Genomic DNA, 14,647 nt, shown 5'->3' with positions numbered 1-14,647 from the left:
TTTTTATTGGTAGTGAAGGTAGTGAAGATTGAATCCTACCATATCAAATTGCTAGCAATGTGTTCTGTATTGTGGAGAAGATGCTGTAGGAATCCTTTAGCATAAAAAAGAGAATACTTTATTCATGAGTGGAGGAGATACTACTAAAGATGGATTTGTCTCCAATGGCTCTGATATAAACTTGGCATACTTATTTTTGTAGCTCAAAACCATGGTGTGTCCACAATAAATTGTGAAATATGTTCTATTCACCCTATGCTAATGACAACCCACATGTGTTCCCACTAAAAGTAATAGAAGTATGGTGATCTTAGGTTCAAGGCTGAACTAGAAGCAGCTTAATCTAATTTATGTGAACTGGCTGTTCCAGTGATAACTAGTTCACAAGCAGCTCGTCCCATCTGTCCTCCTCACTTCCCAGGATGTTTTACTCAGCCCAGCTGCCCTGGGACCAGCTCAAAGATACGATGGAGCTCAGCCTGAGCAGGGACTTTGGGGCTAAGAGCCAACAAGGGAAGACAAAGAGAGTCTCCTGCTTCTTTGCTTTCTTCTGTAGTCCTCTGATCTTGTTGTGCTAGACAGAGGATGAGGGGGAAAGAAAAGACAAGCTTCCCAAAACATGAACTGCTGCAAATATAAAAGTTTCACAAACAGCTCCTGGTCTGTGTCATCCAGCCAAAGGTGGGAGGGCCATCACAGAGTGAGAATGAGCAACGATGGCAATTGCTGCAGGAGGGCTTGGGAACCAGTTGCAATTTAAATCTAAAGGTATATCTCGAGAATGGGAAGGAAAGGAAAGTTGATATAAAACATGCAGCAGGTAGGTAAAAACAAGAGAAACTGCTGTGTAGAAAGGAAGAGCTAGTTGCAGAAGGCATCAGAGTTGCAGAAGGCTTTCTGACCTCTTTTATCTTATCTTTGCCCTCTGTGCTTCCCTTGTGCCTCCTGTAACTCATTTTTGAGCTTGCACGTCATAGAAAGTCAATCATAGTTTATTGATTTATTTGCTCACAGCACAAAATTATAGCCTCGTCTGCCAGATCAAGTTGTGTCAGATGTGTTCTTAACAGCTGGGCTATGGTAGTGGTGTTTTGAACTGCTTTGAAAATGTTAATTGGAAATGAGAGGTTAAAATCAGCACAAAGTAGCAATTGTCATGACTGGTTCTTTTAAAAACCAAGCAAACCCAAATGAACCATTGTGCCAGGCACAGCTGTACAGTGTCGCTACACCCTGTCACTATTACTTAGTGAAACAAAAAGAGATATGAAATTGTAGAAATTCCAAGACAAAAAGCCCCTGAGACAAAACTGGAAGGCATGACTGAGCCTGCAGATTGCAAAACAGTTGCTCTTCCTGCTAGTTGGTGCAATGAGCACTGAGATTCTCTGGCAGTAAGAAAATCCTCTGCTAGTGACACAGAGCTATTACCAGGGTTGCAGACAATATTGTAGAGGTTATTATACCCTTTTTGACTTCCCTGTTGTCCCCATTCCTGCTAATTCTGCTTTATCATGTGATATGGTGGCACTTTTGAAACTGTCTCACCATGCCATGGAAACTGGGAGAGCATCTGCCAGTATAACAGACTTGGACCACTAGTCTGGTGTAATTTTTAATCATATAGACAAAGCTGGCTCTGCTGGAGATGTGGAAGACAAGAAACCTCTAAATTAAATGCAGCTGGGTGGTCACTGCAAGAAAGGTCTCTTGTGACTTTAAAATGTGAGTCTGAGACTTCATCTACAGTTAATGATACTGTGCATTAACTTTCCCTTTCCTCCTGCTCTCACTTATTTCCATCCCTAGTTTATGGCATAACTCAATGAATTTTGCTGACATGTTAATGGTAGCAGGCTGTCTAATAATACTCCAGCCTCAAATCTCAGTATATTTTCAGAGAAAAAAGGAAAATTTTGAGGAGAGACAACTTTAACATCCTAAGCAGCATTTAGGTCTCTTTAGTACTAATCACCTCAGCTTTAGAATTAGACAAAAAGCAGATTGCTCCATGTGATGACTGTTAATGCATGACAAAATTTTTGCATGTATGAATGTGCTAAGTGAACATTAAGGGAAAAACAGCTTCTAGAAGTGCTTGACTTTGGCATGTGTAGTCTTTCAACCTTAATGTTTCTTCAACAGTCGTTGCAGCAATGTTAAGACAAGTATTAAACCAACACTTATTAAACCAGAATTCTGACATTAGGTGTACTTTTCAATATTCACATTAAACTGTTTCATTAGCGTGATATCAAAGCAATTATGCAAAAAGGATTCTTTATTGGAGAGCTTTTTTATGTCTATGCCTATACATGCAGCAATTAATGCAAATCGAAGGATAACCTGTTAATTTGTATAACTCTTTGTATTTATATATATAAACATATGCTTTCCCATGGTTTATATTTGCTAATGATTTTAAAATGCAAATATTACACTTTGATAATGTCCTCATGGACCTAATATAGCAAAGTGGACAGTAAGATGGAGTAGGGACAGATAAATTTCTGAAAATCTCTGGCTGATGTTTGAAAACTCTTTGCAATGGTTTCATTGGGCATCATTCCTACATATTCTTTGATTTTTCCTGTTTGAATTCAGCATAGGAATGCATGTAGATCTACCCAAAACAGCTGGAGAACAAACTAACTTTAGTAACCTGGAGCTCAGCACAGCTGCAAAACCTGCCACAAAGCAGGAAAGGTTACTCATGACACTATGCTACCATGGTTAGTCACTGTTTTTAAGCCTCTATAGGCATGTGTCCAACACACTTTGCAATGTCCTGTGGGCATCTTAGGTGAACATTTGAAAAAAAAGTAGGACATTTTCCCCCAAACTCTCCAGGATGATATTTGCCCAAGCTCTGATATTGGAGTTGGTTTGGTTTTGACTGGACCATGGTGCAGGCCAGGAGACCTAACTGTCCATGGCTGTTTAAAATTAGTGCTGGATTCCTGTGAAGCAGATTATTAAATGTATTTAGGCATTGAAAAGTAATTTTAGGTAATGTGAAATAATGTGTAAAGGAACATATTCATAGAGATCAGAAATTGAATTAAAGACTTTTCAGTCATCTCAGACATTGTGAAAATGGCATGATACAGGTTCTACAGTATCTGGAAGTGATAAAGCATATGAAAGCAGTATAGAAACTTTTATATTTTAACAGTCTGATATGTCTGTTTAGTTCATATAAAAGTACAAATAACTTCAAAATGATCATACTGTTCTTATCATATAGGATGCCCATCTCATCAGATGTAAAAGCCTATGGGCTAGTGAAGACATTGAGTTTCATTTATGTGTTCAATTACACAATTTTCTTAGTTGAATTTCTATCATAATCAAACAAGGATGCATTTTATGCGTATGCCTAATATTTAGAATTAATATTTAATATTTGGAATTTTGGTCTTCCATCTTACTTTAATGAGCAGTATTTTATGTTTTATTTGTATACAGATTTTGTATATAGATTTTGTATGTGTGTTTATGCACACATATGCAGTGTTGTTGTCTAAATGTTCAAAGGGCAGGATTAAACTCATGCAACTTTTGACATTTGAAATTTAGATATCCAAGCACAACTTGGACAGTTCTATTACAGCTAATGGAGAGAATATGGAATATTTACAGGATGATTTTATTTTACCTTTCTAGTTGCCTATTTTGGGATGAGATTAATCCTGTAGAAATGCCTGTAATTATAAAAGGCATTAGTTTTTGACTGAGGCACCTAAATGGTAGATATCCAAGTTAAAATCACTAAATCTCATATAAATTACTGTCCTGCCCTCCAATGCCCCTCCCACCAAAAGATAGAAAAAACCCTTAATTTTCAGCATTTGCATTCTTCTCCTTTGTAAACGTGTACATTCTATATGAATGATTGACTTCTTAAATGACTGTCATTCTCCAGCTTCTGACTAGTGAAGTCAAAAGCAAACATAATATTATGTATAGAAAGAATTAAAAGATTATGTCCTACCATATTTCAAGATAGATGTGAGAAGGATATAAGTTTCTTATCTGAGATAAAATTTTGCCCCCTCTGCTGTCATTGAGACTTTTACTAATTATGAAGAAAAGAAAAAAATATCAGAAGAATGACCCAAAGTACAACATGCTGATCCGAACTGTTATCTCATAATCATCAGTATTTACTACTGCAGGTGATGGTACATTAAAAAACCTGACCTGATCAACAAATAACTTTATTTCTAGCTGACTGTCACAGAAATAATTAATTACTAACTTGAAAGTCTATTCTTGTGTGAATTTATGATTTTTTATTAGATTGTTAGCTAAAAGGGAACAATGTAGCAAATCCCTATTTTTTTAAATAAATTACAGCAGTCGTGATTAAGAATCCTAGCTCTTGAAATCATACAAGTATAGAAGAATCTCATCAATCTTTTAAAAAATACTGAATTCAACCTCTATAATTACAAAGAAAATGTAAAAAAGATGGTTTCTAAAGATTTTAAAATAACTGGGAAACTAATACAGTCTAAAATAGAAATTTTTTGAAAAGAATAATTTTTAAGGCTTATCTTAGAATTTTTAATACCCAAACCCATATATTTTGTATGGTTTAGATTGTCAGTTCTGTAAGCTTTGTTAGAGTGTGAAAGCTCCTACACCTAATTTGAATTATTTTTTTTGGGTGGTAGAGTTACTTATTCAAGAGATGAAAAGCTGGATGAAGATTTAAATGATCTATCCACTCACAAAAGTAATTTAGCATTTAAGGATCCTAATCAGTCTCATTAAAGCCAATTACAGAAATCCCTCTCACCTAGTAGTCCAGGATCACACCACTCAACAGCAGTTGTTGAGGTGGATGTACTGGCAGAAGTAGCTGTGCATTTTCATATCAAATCCCAAAAAACTTCAAAAAACCCTCACAGCCTCTCCTGGCATTCATTTAAGGATAATAATCAGCAGAAAGTGGTTAAACTTCCTTTGGAAGCTATAAGCTATCCTACTTCACTCCTAAGAGCAAAATATGTATCTTACAGGCTTTTAAAATCTTAACAAAAACACTATATTTTTTTTAAGAAATAGCTTTCCTAGGAAATATGTAAGCATTGTTTTGTTGCAATGTGTTTGCAAGACAATTGGAATGGTCTTTCATTCTGTCATACCTTTCCTTTCTTTCTTTCTTACTCTTCTATCCTGTTTTACTTCTCTTCCTGCTTTCTGGTTTACCCTTTTAGCAGTACAAGATCAAGACAAGCTACAAGGCATTTGCAGCAATCCCTACAAACACATTGCTTATGGAACAGAAGGTTAGTGTTTGCTCAAAGACATGGGCATTGTGTATTTGAGACCATTCAACTTTATGTACACATTCTGACATTTCTGTTGGGGGATACTGCAGAATGTAAATTCTGGGAACTAACTGCTCAGGGTTATTATTCCAGACATTTCTCAGGGTCAACCGCCTTCCACTGAACATCAAAGACTTCTCTAATCTGAATTTCTGCTAATCGATTTACTATAAAAAGGGAAAAAAAAGCAGTATCTTAAAAGAATTGCCTTTTATGGCAACATCTCAAAGTCTGTTTTGTTATTGGAAAGCAACTGGAGCACTGCTGTTCTGGGGCCTGACAATGGGTAGATCTTGGTCAGTTAATGATTATTCAACAGCTTTGCTTATACCAGTAAATTTAACATTCCAAGATGTGCAATTTTGATCAGCTGTACTGTTAAACTTCGATAACTGTCGTGGCCATTGTTCTGACCTCTGTTAACTACCAGTCTTCCTGAACACTTTAACAGCTAGCATGGGCCAGGATATGTAGTTTGAGATAACCATCCTTTTGTGTAGGATAGGCAGGTAGATCCAAAGAACAGACTTTAGTACATTGATTTACTACTAAAGTCACAGCCAACAAAGGTTGGGCTGTATAGTCCTTATTCAGATAATGCCACTTAGAAAGGCAATTGAAAATTTAAATTTTGCATGAAGGGTTCAAAATACCCATGGATGTTTATTTTCAAAATATTTTTCCCAAATTAATTTTGCTCAAAATAATTGCTCACTAGGTTTAACAAATATTTTCTCTGATGAGCAATGAGCTACGTGTTTAACATGTTTAAAGACATCCTTAATTGTGCTAACATCCAGTTTGTAGCTTTATCAGAAAAAGCTTTCTGTTCAGAACCTTGTTCAGGAACTTAGCTTCTGATAAGTTTCTTTGAGATTAAGCATTCCTGACTACACATCTAAATATTTATTCCAATACATAACTCAGTTGATTTCACTAGAAGTTTGCAGATGTGAAGACATTGGAGAGGGTGAACTTAATCGTGTACAAATTTTGAAGATTATAATTTTATCCTTGAAATATTACTGATTGTGATCTAGTAATTAACAGTTAACTGCTATAAGTAAGATTTTTTTTTCAAAATAAAGAGTCATTCCTTTGTTTTCCAATGTTCTTTTAATCTTGAATGATTTTTTAAATCATTTGCATAAAACCTGATCCTTCCTTTACTTAAATCTTGAATGCACTAGTGAAGGTTATGTTTGCTTTAGCATGCAATGTGATGAAAAAAAATGGCTCTGTAGAGGAAAATAGCTAATGCAGGAGATCCTACATCCCTACTGAATGTATTTTGGGAGGGTTTTGTTTGAGTAGAGAGCCTGTTAGTGGGTGAAAGAATTTGGTGAACTCCTGAAGTGCCGCTTCATGGTTGACTTCACCTGAAAGCATCTAGTTGGTGTACCCTGAGACCGCACCTCTCTGCAAGCCAAGCCAAGTAGGTGACTCTGAATAGATTATTCACTCTAAGAGCACACTCCTAATGGTAACTAGTGGGTTAATGTCAGCCATCTGATTGCACTTTTTCAGAAGAAAATTGATTTCTTTTGATGGTCTTGCTGGTGCTTCCCAGGTACAATGATTTGTCTGCCTCTAAATGGTCTGCTAGTGTATAACTTTGTTTCTCAAGTCAGTTACTTTCTTTTATGTTTGTGTAGATGCTTTAATTTCAGTCAGCATTTCTCAGCTACTTCTTATGAAACCTCTAGGCTATCACCATCTTAATGGTTTTTCTAGAACATGTTCTTCTTATCCTCCAGTATTCTTACTCAAAGTTGTGCTAATTAGTAGAGAAGAAAAGGCTGATTAACTATATTTGTGTGTATTTCGACTAACCCAGAAGTGGCTTAATCTCATCAGTTCTCCTAGCTGGAATACTTCCCAGCTGTTTGAGTTTGTGTGAACCTGATGTTCCTCACATCACCTGTTCTATGATCAGAAAAAGCCCGGTACAAGATATCTCTTGGAAGATTGGGCCGTAACTTCCTTCACAGCCAAAAGACCAAAACTTGTTTTTAAGGGACTTAGCATGGTCAGGCTCTGTCAAGGAGCAGCAAGAGTGGGTTGCTCCACACGGAAGGTGAGTCAGAAGCTGGGGTGGCAGCAAGGATAGAAAGACAGTGTCCTCACCAGCAAGGGCACAGCTCCACAGTGCCTGAGCAAGGAGAACAGAGATGTTGATATCAGGGTCAGTCAGCAGTACCACTGTAGCCACACAAATTCATAGTGATGAGGCAGGTCATAGAGTGTGTTAATGAACTCACCAGCCTAGCAGATGATAGACCCACTGGCCAGAAGAGGAAACTGAACAAGCTTAATATAGGCATAAGGCAAAAATTTACAGAATTGATTAACCATTAGAAAAATTTTCCAGAGACTGAATTAGGCTCTTTTTCAGAGAAAGTGAAAAATCAAGACAGGACACTTTTTTGGCCCTTCATTCCAGGTAGTCCTGTGGTTTAAAAAAGAGGACAGACTAGCTGAACACTGTTGTTTCTTCTGGTCTTATTAATGTAGAGACAGTGAGTCACACCTCTACTGACACTCTACTGACACTGTGTAGCTTCTACAATTATATAGATGTGATCACAGGCCAATTCAAAATTCCATTCGTAATCAGGTATTATTTAAAAAGTAATGGGTCTATTATTTAGAGATTGTATTTATCAAATATCTATTACAATATCACTCAGTCAAAATAGATAGGGATGAAGAGTTTACTTCAAGGAGCTAAGGAAAAATTTGTGACTTTAAATACCTTATGGTAGGAAAAAAGGCAATAATTTGAGCAGTGACAAAGGGTCTAGTTCATCTGTAAAAATAACCAAATATGCCAATGTAGGAGCAGCCTATGAGCTCCCTCTTTCTTTCAAGGGCCTTGAAAGTAGACAGTCTCTTAAAATATATCTTCGTCTTCAGAATTATATAAAGTTTGAGATGAAAGCGAAAAACTGCTGGAGGCTTTGGATTTACAAACCAAAAAGTCTTCTCTTAAACAATTCTGTGGTCTTTGGTCTACAGCAAGGTACATACAGGGCGATTTGGGTTTGCTGTATTCGATCAGCTACACATCCCCTCTATATGCTGATCGGGGTGAACTTCCCTTATCCCATTTAATGGGAAAGAAACCTGGGCATACAGACTGGGAGGAAAGAGGTGCTGCAAATGTTCTGTCACACTTCCCACAGTCTGGACCGGGAATGAAGCATGGTGTGCATGGCACATCCCAGGATGATGGGACGTGCCATGAAACACACCTGCTTCACAGTTGAGGTTTATCCCACACTTACCAAGTCTTCTGAAAATCACTAGGTATAACTGGCTATGAATGTGAGAGGTGCAAATGTTGACTTTTCTGGCTTGTATTTATCAACTAGTTACAAGTAGAGAACAATAATTTCAATTCTAAATAAATGTAGAAAAAAATCTTCTGTCTTGAATAAATATTTTAGGTGTTTGATTGTGTCTCTTTATGGGCATTCTTCATGTTTTCTCTTGTCACAATGCAATCTAGTTAACTTCAAGAGAGTCTAAAACAGTCTTTCCATATTATTCTGCACTTCTAGGAAAACCTCAAAGACCTAGTAATTACATCCTATCACCTACAAAGCAGGCTGTAAGCAGTGCAGTATATTCCCCTTGTGGAAGGAAAAAAAAAAAAAAGGCATCTTCCTCCACATGCAGAAGGAAAAGGAGGGTGTGTTAGAGGTTTTTTTGTTTTGTTTTTAATAAAAAGAAAGACATGCAGCTGAGGAAATATGGCAGCGTTCTGCTACATAGAAGACACAGCTTTAAGTTCTTGCCTCGAGGAAACTCTTACTTATTATCAAAAATCCATTGCTATAGGAATTGATCATGGCAAATGCAGATTCGAGTCACTCCTTAAAATCATACAGCAGGAACCTAGAAGCAAACTTAGATGATTGACCTAACTGCTGGACAAATGGGTATTATCAACATATCGGCACGTTTCTGGAAAGCATTTCTGACAAGACTTTGTTAAGAATATTTTGATAAAAATAGATTTTAATTTTCCCAAAATACTTCTGGTGTGCACTTACTAGGTACATTTCATGCACTCAGGTTGTGTTCACATCAAAATTCTTTTCAAGGCTAGAGAAAAATACTTCATGGTAAGAAAGAAAGCAAGCCAATAATTTGTGTGGTTGTAGGACTAAGTAAAAGACCCAGTGCGCCTGTAATAATAACCAAATGTGCCAATTTAGGAGCAGCCTATGAGCTTCCTCTTTCCTTCATGAGCCTTACAGCTTTCAGTATTAATTGTTTTATAAGAGGAAAAATGGTCAAGTCTATTCAGTATCATCTCCCAGGATCTTCAAGACATAAGTTAAAGGAATTAATGCTTTGTGAAGTTCCATTATACAATAGGCTTTTTTTTGCATGTGCTGAAAGCTCAGGAAAAGATAGTGATAGGGAAAATATGCTCAGCCCAGGGTTTTCATGGTACAGTAAGAAGGAAGCTGTGTTAGATCCGGGTCACAATATTCACTTTTTCTCCTACTATTGATGTGGTCCACTGGTGGATGAAATAATGTTCTGTATTTCCTATATGTTGTCAAGATCTTTCATTCTTCTAAAAAAATACTGGAGATTCTGTTTGGATCTTTTACTAGTATCCTTTCAGCTCTGATACGGCTTTAGCAATCAAAAGAGAGAAAAGAAGAGGGAAGGGCTGTAGTCATCGCTGATGTCAATGGCATATATGTGTCACACCCTCAAAGTTGCCCTTTTCAAGGAAAAAATTAGTGGTTCAGCAACTCCTTATTTCATCTGAACATTGAAATTCTGCCACAAAAGCATTTTCATTATCTAAATGGCAATCTTCTTTTAAATTGTGGTCTCACTGTTTTTTCATATAAAATCAAAAATTTGAATGCCTAAATAAGAATGTTCAAATTTTGATATTAGATCATCAACATAGCAAGTGAATCCTGAATAGAGTTGATAGTGTTAATCAACAGCATGTAGATAGCACTAACACGTTAAATTAATCATAACATTGTTGGACGATAACACTGATAATTTTGCAAAAAACTAGTTGTAATTTTTATATCTCACATTTTTCTCTATGTGGAAATGTGGGAAAAAAAAAAAGAAGGCAATGCTGGAAAAAAAATTTGAGATGTATTTTGAAAAGCCCACAACATCTTAAACAGAACCTTTTATCTTTGTGGAGGTGATGGGGATGGCAAAAATACAGTTTCCTGTTTCTTCTCTTTCTTTGGAGGACTCAGCTGTTCAAATAAGTAAAAAAAGAAAAATAGGAAAAAGAAAAGAAGAAAAAGACAAAAGAAAAAAAATATGAAACAGTCAAAGAAATTAGGCTGATCAGTTTGCAGGTTAAAATTTTCCTTCCCCAAAAGTCCAAAAAGAGAGAACACTGCAGCTATTTCTAGCATGGCTCCTGCATGATGATTGTATCTCAGAAGAACAGGGGAGCACACAGACCTTGGTGCTTCACTCACCCAAGTTCTTTAGTCACTGAAGGCTCCCAAGTAGAAAGACATTTGAGTACCCAATTTCTACTGAAACTGATGGATATTTGGTATTTAAATTAGCCAGAGCCTTGGTTCTGAACAGAGACTTTAGGATGTGGCTGTAATTCCTCTAGAAAGATTCCCCTGAATCTTAGGGGTAGTTACTCCTTACCCTTGATTGTGTTCGCCCACTACTTTGGTGCAGTGACTATGAAACAGAAACATGTGGTTTTCTCTTAACAATTCCTTGACTGTGTTTATTGTCCTACTGGCTTCTTGGGGGTTTTGAGAAGCTTAGCAATTTCCCCATTCCAAACCCATGATTGATCAAAACTTTTCATTTTTCCTAAGTGTTATTCAGACTCATCATCTCTATAACAGCCTGCTTTGTCAATCCTGACCCTAATAGATATTGAAATGACTCTTCTACTTAATTTTATCACTTACTTTTTTGTTTACCAGGAGGATGTAATCTTGACTGAAGTTGAACTAGGGACACAGTACTTGAGTGCAGTGCTGAACCCACCTTAGCTGAGCCCTCCTGTTCAATGGGACTGTGTTGATCTGAATCTTCAGCTGGCTAAGTGTGATGAGACAGCAGAGATGAGAGACTATTTATCTTTTCATAGTCTGTCTTGGGATAAGATTACATTAATTTCTGTATATCAAAATGCATTATTCTTTTACTTTTTTCTTTTAAACCACAACTACTCTAAGGCCAACACATTTGTCTAGAGATGGAGAGGAAGGAAGAAATGTTTGGAAAGCAACTACCCTTCATCTTAGTAGAAGACATGGTGTTCCATAAATGTGCTTCTGTGTAAGAACATTTGTGGATGGTATTAGAATAATAGTAAAAGTAAATTGTCATTCATTTTTTGCTTAGGCATACACAGATGTATGCTACCAGTAGCTGGACAAAAAAAAAAATGTACTCAGCAAAATTAAACTCAGAAATAAATATGTTTATTTTCTTTTTTTTAAGATTCTGACATTTTCCTCACAGCTCTACATATGTCTTCTGTATCTGGTAGCTCTCATACCCACCTCACTGGGATCAGTCTATTCCTGCAGAATCCCACATCCATGGGATTTTTTTTTTTTTTACTAACTAGCAAATTGAAATCTCACAAAAATATGTGTTAAACAAACAAACAAGAAAAATCCGCAGACCCTGCACTTCCCCCCCCTTTAGTCCAGCTTCACACATCAGCAAGCTTCCAGAGTAATTTTTGGTCTCAGCAGGTGTCTATTTGAAAATCACTTCAAAGCAAAAATGGGTGATGGCAGGGAGAATGTGCTTTGCAGAAGCTGGATAAAGATGAAAAGGGAACTGAGCAGTGGTTTTCGGCTTTTGAGGGTGTTTTGTGTTTCCATATGAAGTGAAGGGATCAGCAAACTGATTCCTGCTGTTCTCAAACCTGCTCCAAGTATGGATACAGGAAAGTGAAAGGTATTTTCAAGCACAAGAGGCTTGTGTTTTGTTCTGGAGAGATTGTATACATGCTTAGTGTGCGATTACAAATGTATAGAACATATTTTACTTTATACATTTCTGATTTCTGGCTAAAACCCAAGAATGTCAAGCACTGTATTTGTTGCAAGGTGAAATCACCATCCTCTTTAAACAGGAGACACTTTTTACAGAAAAGATCTACTGGAGGAAAATAAAGGGCTCCTGTGTGCTTGGGTCCCTGCCTTGTCCACCTGCATACCCGTCCATCTGGTGGCTCTCCTGTGGCGGTAGCCACCCGACACCTCTGTGGCACACAGTAGATACTCACAGTGTCATGTTTACTTGGAAGGAGGGGGCATTGTTGAAGAAGACAATTTAAACTGCTAGTTTCTGATTTCTAAAAGTAGAGACAATTCACCCCGCTTGAATACTCTCTCTTTCTCTGTAAACCCCCATCTCATTCAGAATCAGATGCTGGTAACCAGAAGAACATTACTAGGCCTGTAGTTTCTTTATTTTCTCCATCTTTCTATGGCGAAATAGAAAACACCACCTTTTTTAAACAGACTATTTCAAAAAAGTGTATGTTTGTTTAGTTTTTAAAATTTTGAACTCCATATCACACCAATAGCTCTTGAATTGCAGGCATTAGAAGAGCCAACGAAGCCTGTGAGTGTGACTGAAGGCACTGCTTTGGACACTCATTCAGAGGTAGTGATGTTATTTATCTTTCACATCTGTATTTGAAAACAAAAAGCCAAGATTAATTGAGTGATCCATCCTCCTTTTTCAGATGTGCTCCCCTGTCCAGCTTAGACAACAAACAGAAGAGCTGTGTGCTGTCATTGATCAAGTCCTGCAGGACCCATTGACTATGGTAACCCATCAGTATGTGGAATTGACTTTTTCTTTTCTTTTGTCTCTTGTCATTAACAAGTATTTTGAAAATAATTTTACAGCGCCGGTGTGAGTCTTCTCCAAGTTTTCTGCAGATGAGCATGGAGTCAGATGTTGGCAAGGTAGGTGAATAAGCCCACCCACATACCAAGGGCTCTTTCCAAGTACATATCAGCAAAAATCACAATATAACCTGCTGCAACAGTAAAACTGATGGCAACACAAAACTGCAGCTGAGAGATGCAACATCAGAAGTTTCTGGTGATTTAAAAGACATACAAGGACAGAACTGTAGCCCTGAAGTCAGTGCAGTGTTTGTTGCAGGACACTTTCCTGAAGTCAGAGGGAGAAATATTATGGAAAAGAAACTGTGTATTAAGGCTTCAGAAGCTAGCATCCACAAGGAAGAAATCCTTCATACCTTGCCTGCCATATCGCAGGGTCTCTGGCCATCTTCCAGATTTTGTCCCATCTATGGGATGAGCAACTCTACTACAGAACAACCAATGTAATGTTCTAGCTTCCTTGACTGGAAACATCTTTCAGAACATTGGTTTTTTTTCATGTTCATTATCGATACTTGAATAATGGGATAATTAAATTAATAAGCAGACTTGCTCTGAAGTTCTGATTTCATTTTTACTGTGGCCCCTCCCAGAAGGACGATGTCTACAATATTGATTTATCCTGGATAACTAAGAAACAGGTAGTGAGAGGCAGGGTTAATTTTATATTTCTAAACTTCTAGTTTCATTAAGTTGTACTGATGTGCACTCTGGGTTCAGAAGAATGACTAACCAGCGGAAGAAAGTCCTGTATTCTGTTCACTCCAGGTAAATTTAAGTTGGTCCTGGTAGCTGTAGGAAGGTGAAAATGGCAGAAATCTAGCTGGAAATGGGAGGAAAGGAATTTTTGGCAGATGAACACATCAAAAAGTTAATGCATTCAAAATATCCTGCAGAATGTCCAGTTCACAATGCAAAAATACGGCACAGATCCAGCATTTCTGAGTGGCTATATTCAGTATACACTTCAAAGTTAGTTTTCATTTTTGAAATTACTTCTGTCAATCAGCATGCAGTGGTGAATTGAATTTCAAGAGTCTGAAAGACAGAAACATGATCACAGCCGAAGAAGTAGACAGATGCTGTTATTTAGAGTATGTTTTCCAATACCTGAAGAAACCAAGGTGGTTAAAATGCTGTTACTAAGTTGAGCTGTAGCATCCAAAACCTACTTCCTGGGGCAACTGAGAATGGAAGGCATCTGTTAGCAGTCATAAAACCAAAATAAAGTGGGCAAAAGGCAAGTTTAACAGGATGCAGGATAGGGATCAAGCTAAAGATTGTGAGGATCTCAGAACAAGATAAAAAAAGTGCTTAACAGAGGGTAAAAGAAGGTCATAGACAAGAAAAAACAATAAGAGTGTACAAGTAAATGCTTTTAGTCACATGAAAGCA

At 37.2% G+C, this 14,647-nt stretch overlaps 1 protein-coding gene across 2 annotated transcripts in view; it reads left to right on the top strand.

Annotated features, from left to right (window-relative positions):
* Nucleotides 1–14,647, top strand: part of MLIP (muscular LMNA interacting protein) — a 106,550-nt gene that overhangs the window by 56,728 nt on the left and 35,175 nt on the right. Inside the window, exons 5-8 of one of the 2 annotated variants that reach the window (XM_032683949.1) lie at nt 5,226–5,297; nt 12,936–13,001; nt 13,084–13,167; nt 13,250–13,309. In XM_032683949.1, the coding sequence (XP_032539840.1) occupies nt 5,226–5,297; nt 12,936–13,001; nt 13,084–13,167; nt 13,250–13,309 (282 nt within the window). The remainder of the gene's footprint in view (nt 1–5,225; nt 5,298–12,935; nt 13,002–13,083; nt 13,168–13,249; nt 13,310–14,647) is intronic. The other variant, XM_032683950.1, reaches the window with a different exon arrangement.

The sequence above is a fragment of the Chiroxiphia lanceolata genome, chromosome 3 (assembly GCF_009829145.1).
Source record: "Chiroxiphia lanceolata isolate bChiLan1 chromosome 3, bChiLan1.pri, whole genome shotgun sequence".
Classification (NCBI taxonomy): Eukaryota; Metazoa; Chordata; class Aves; order Passeriformes; family Pipridae; genus Chiroxiphia; species Chiroxiphia lanceolata.
The sequence above is the reverse complement of the archived record's forward strand: the minus strand, read 5'-3'. Positions and strand labels throughout refer to the sequence as shown.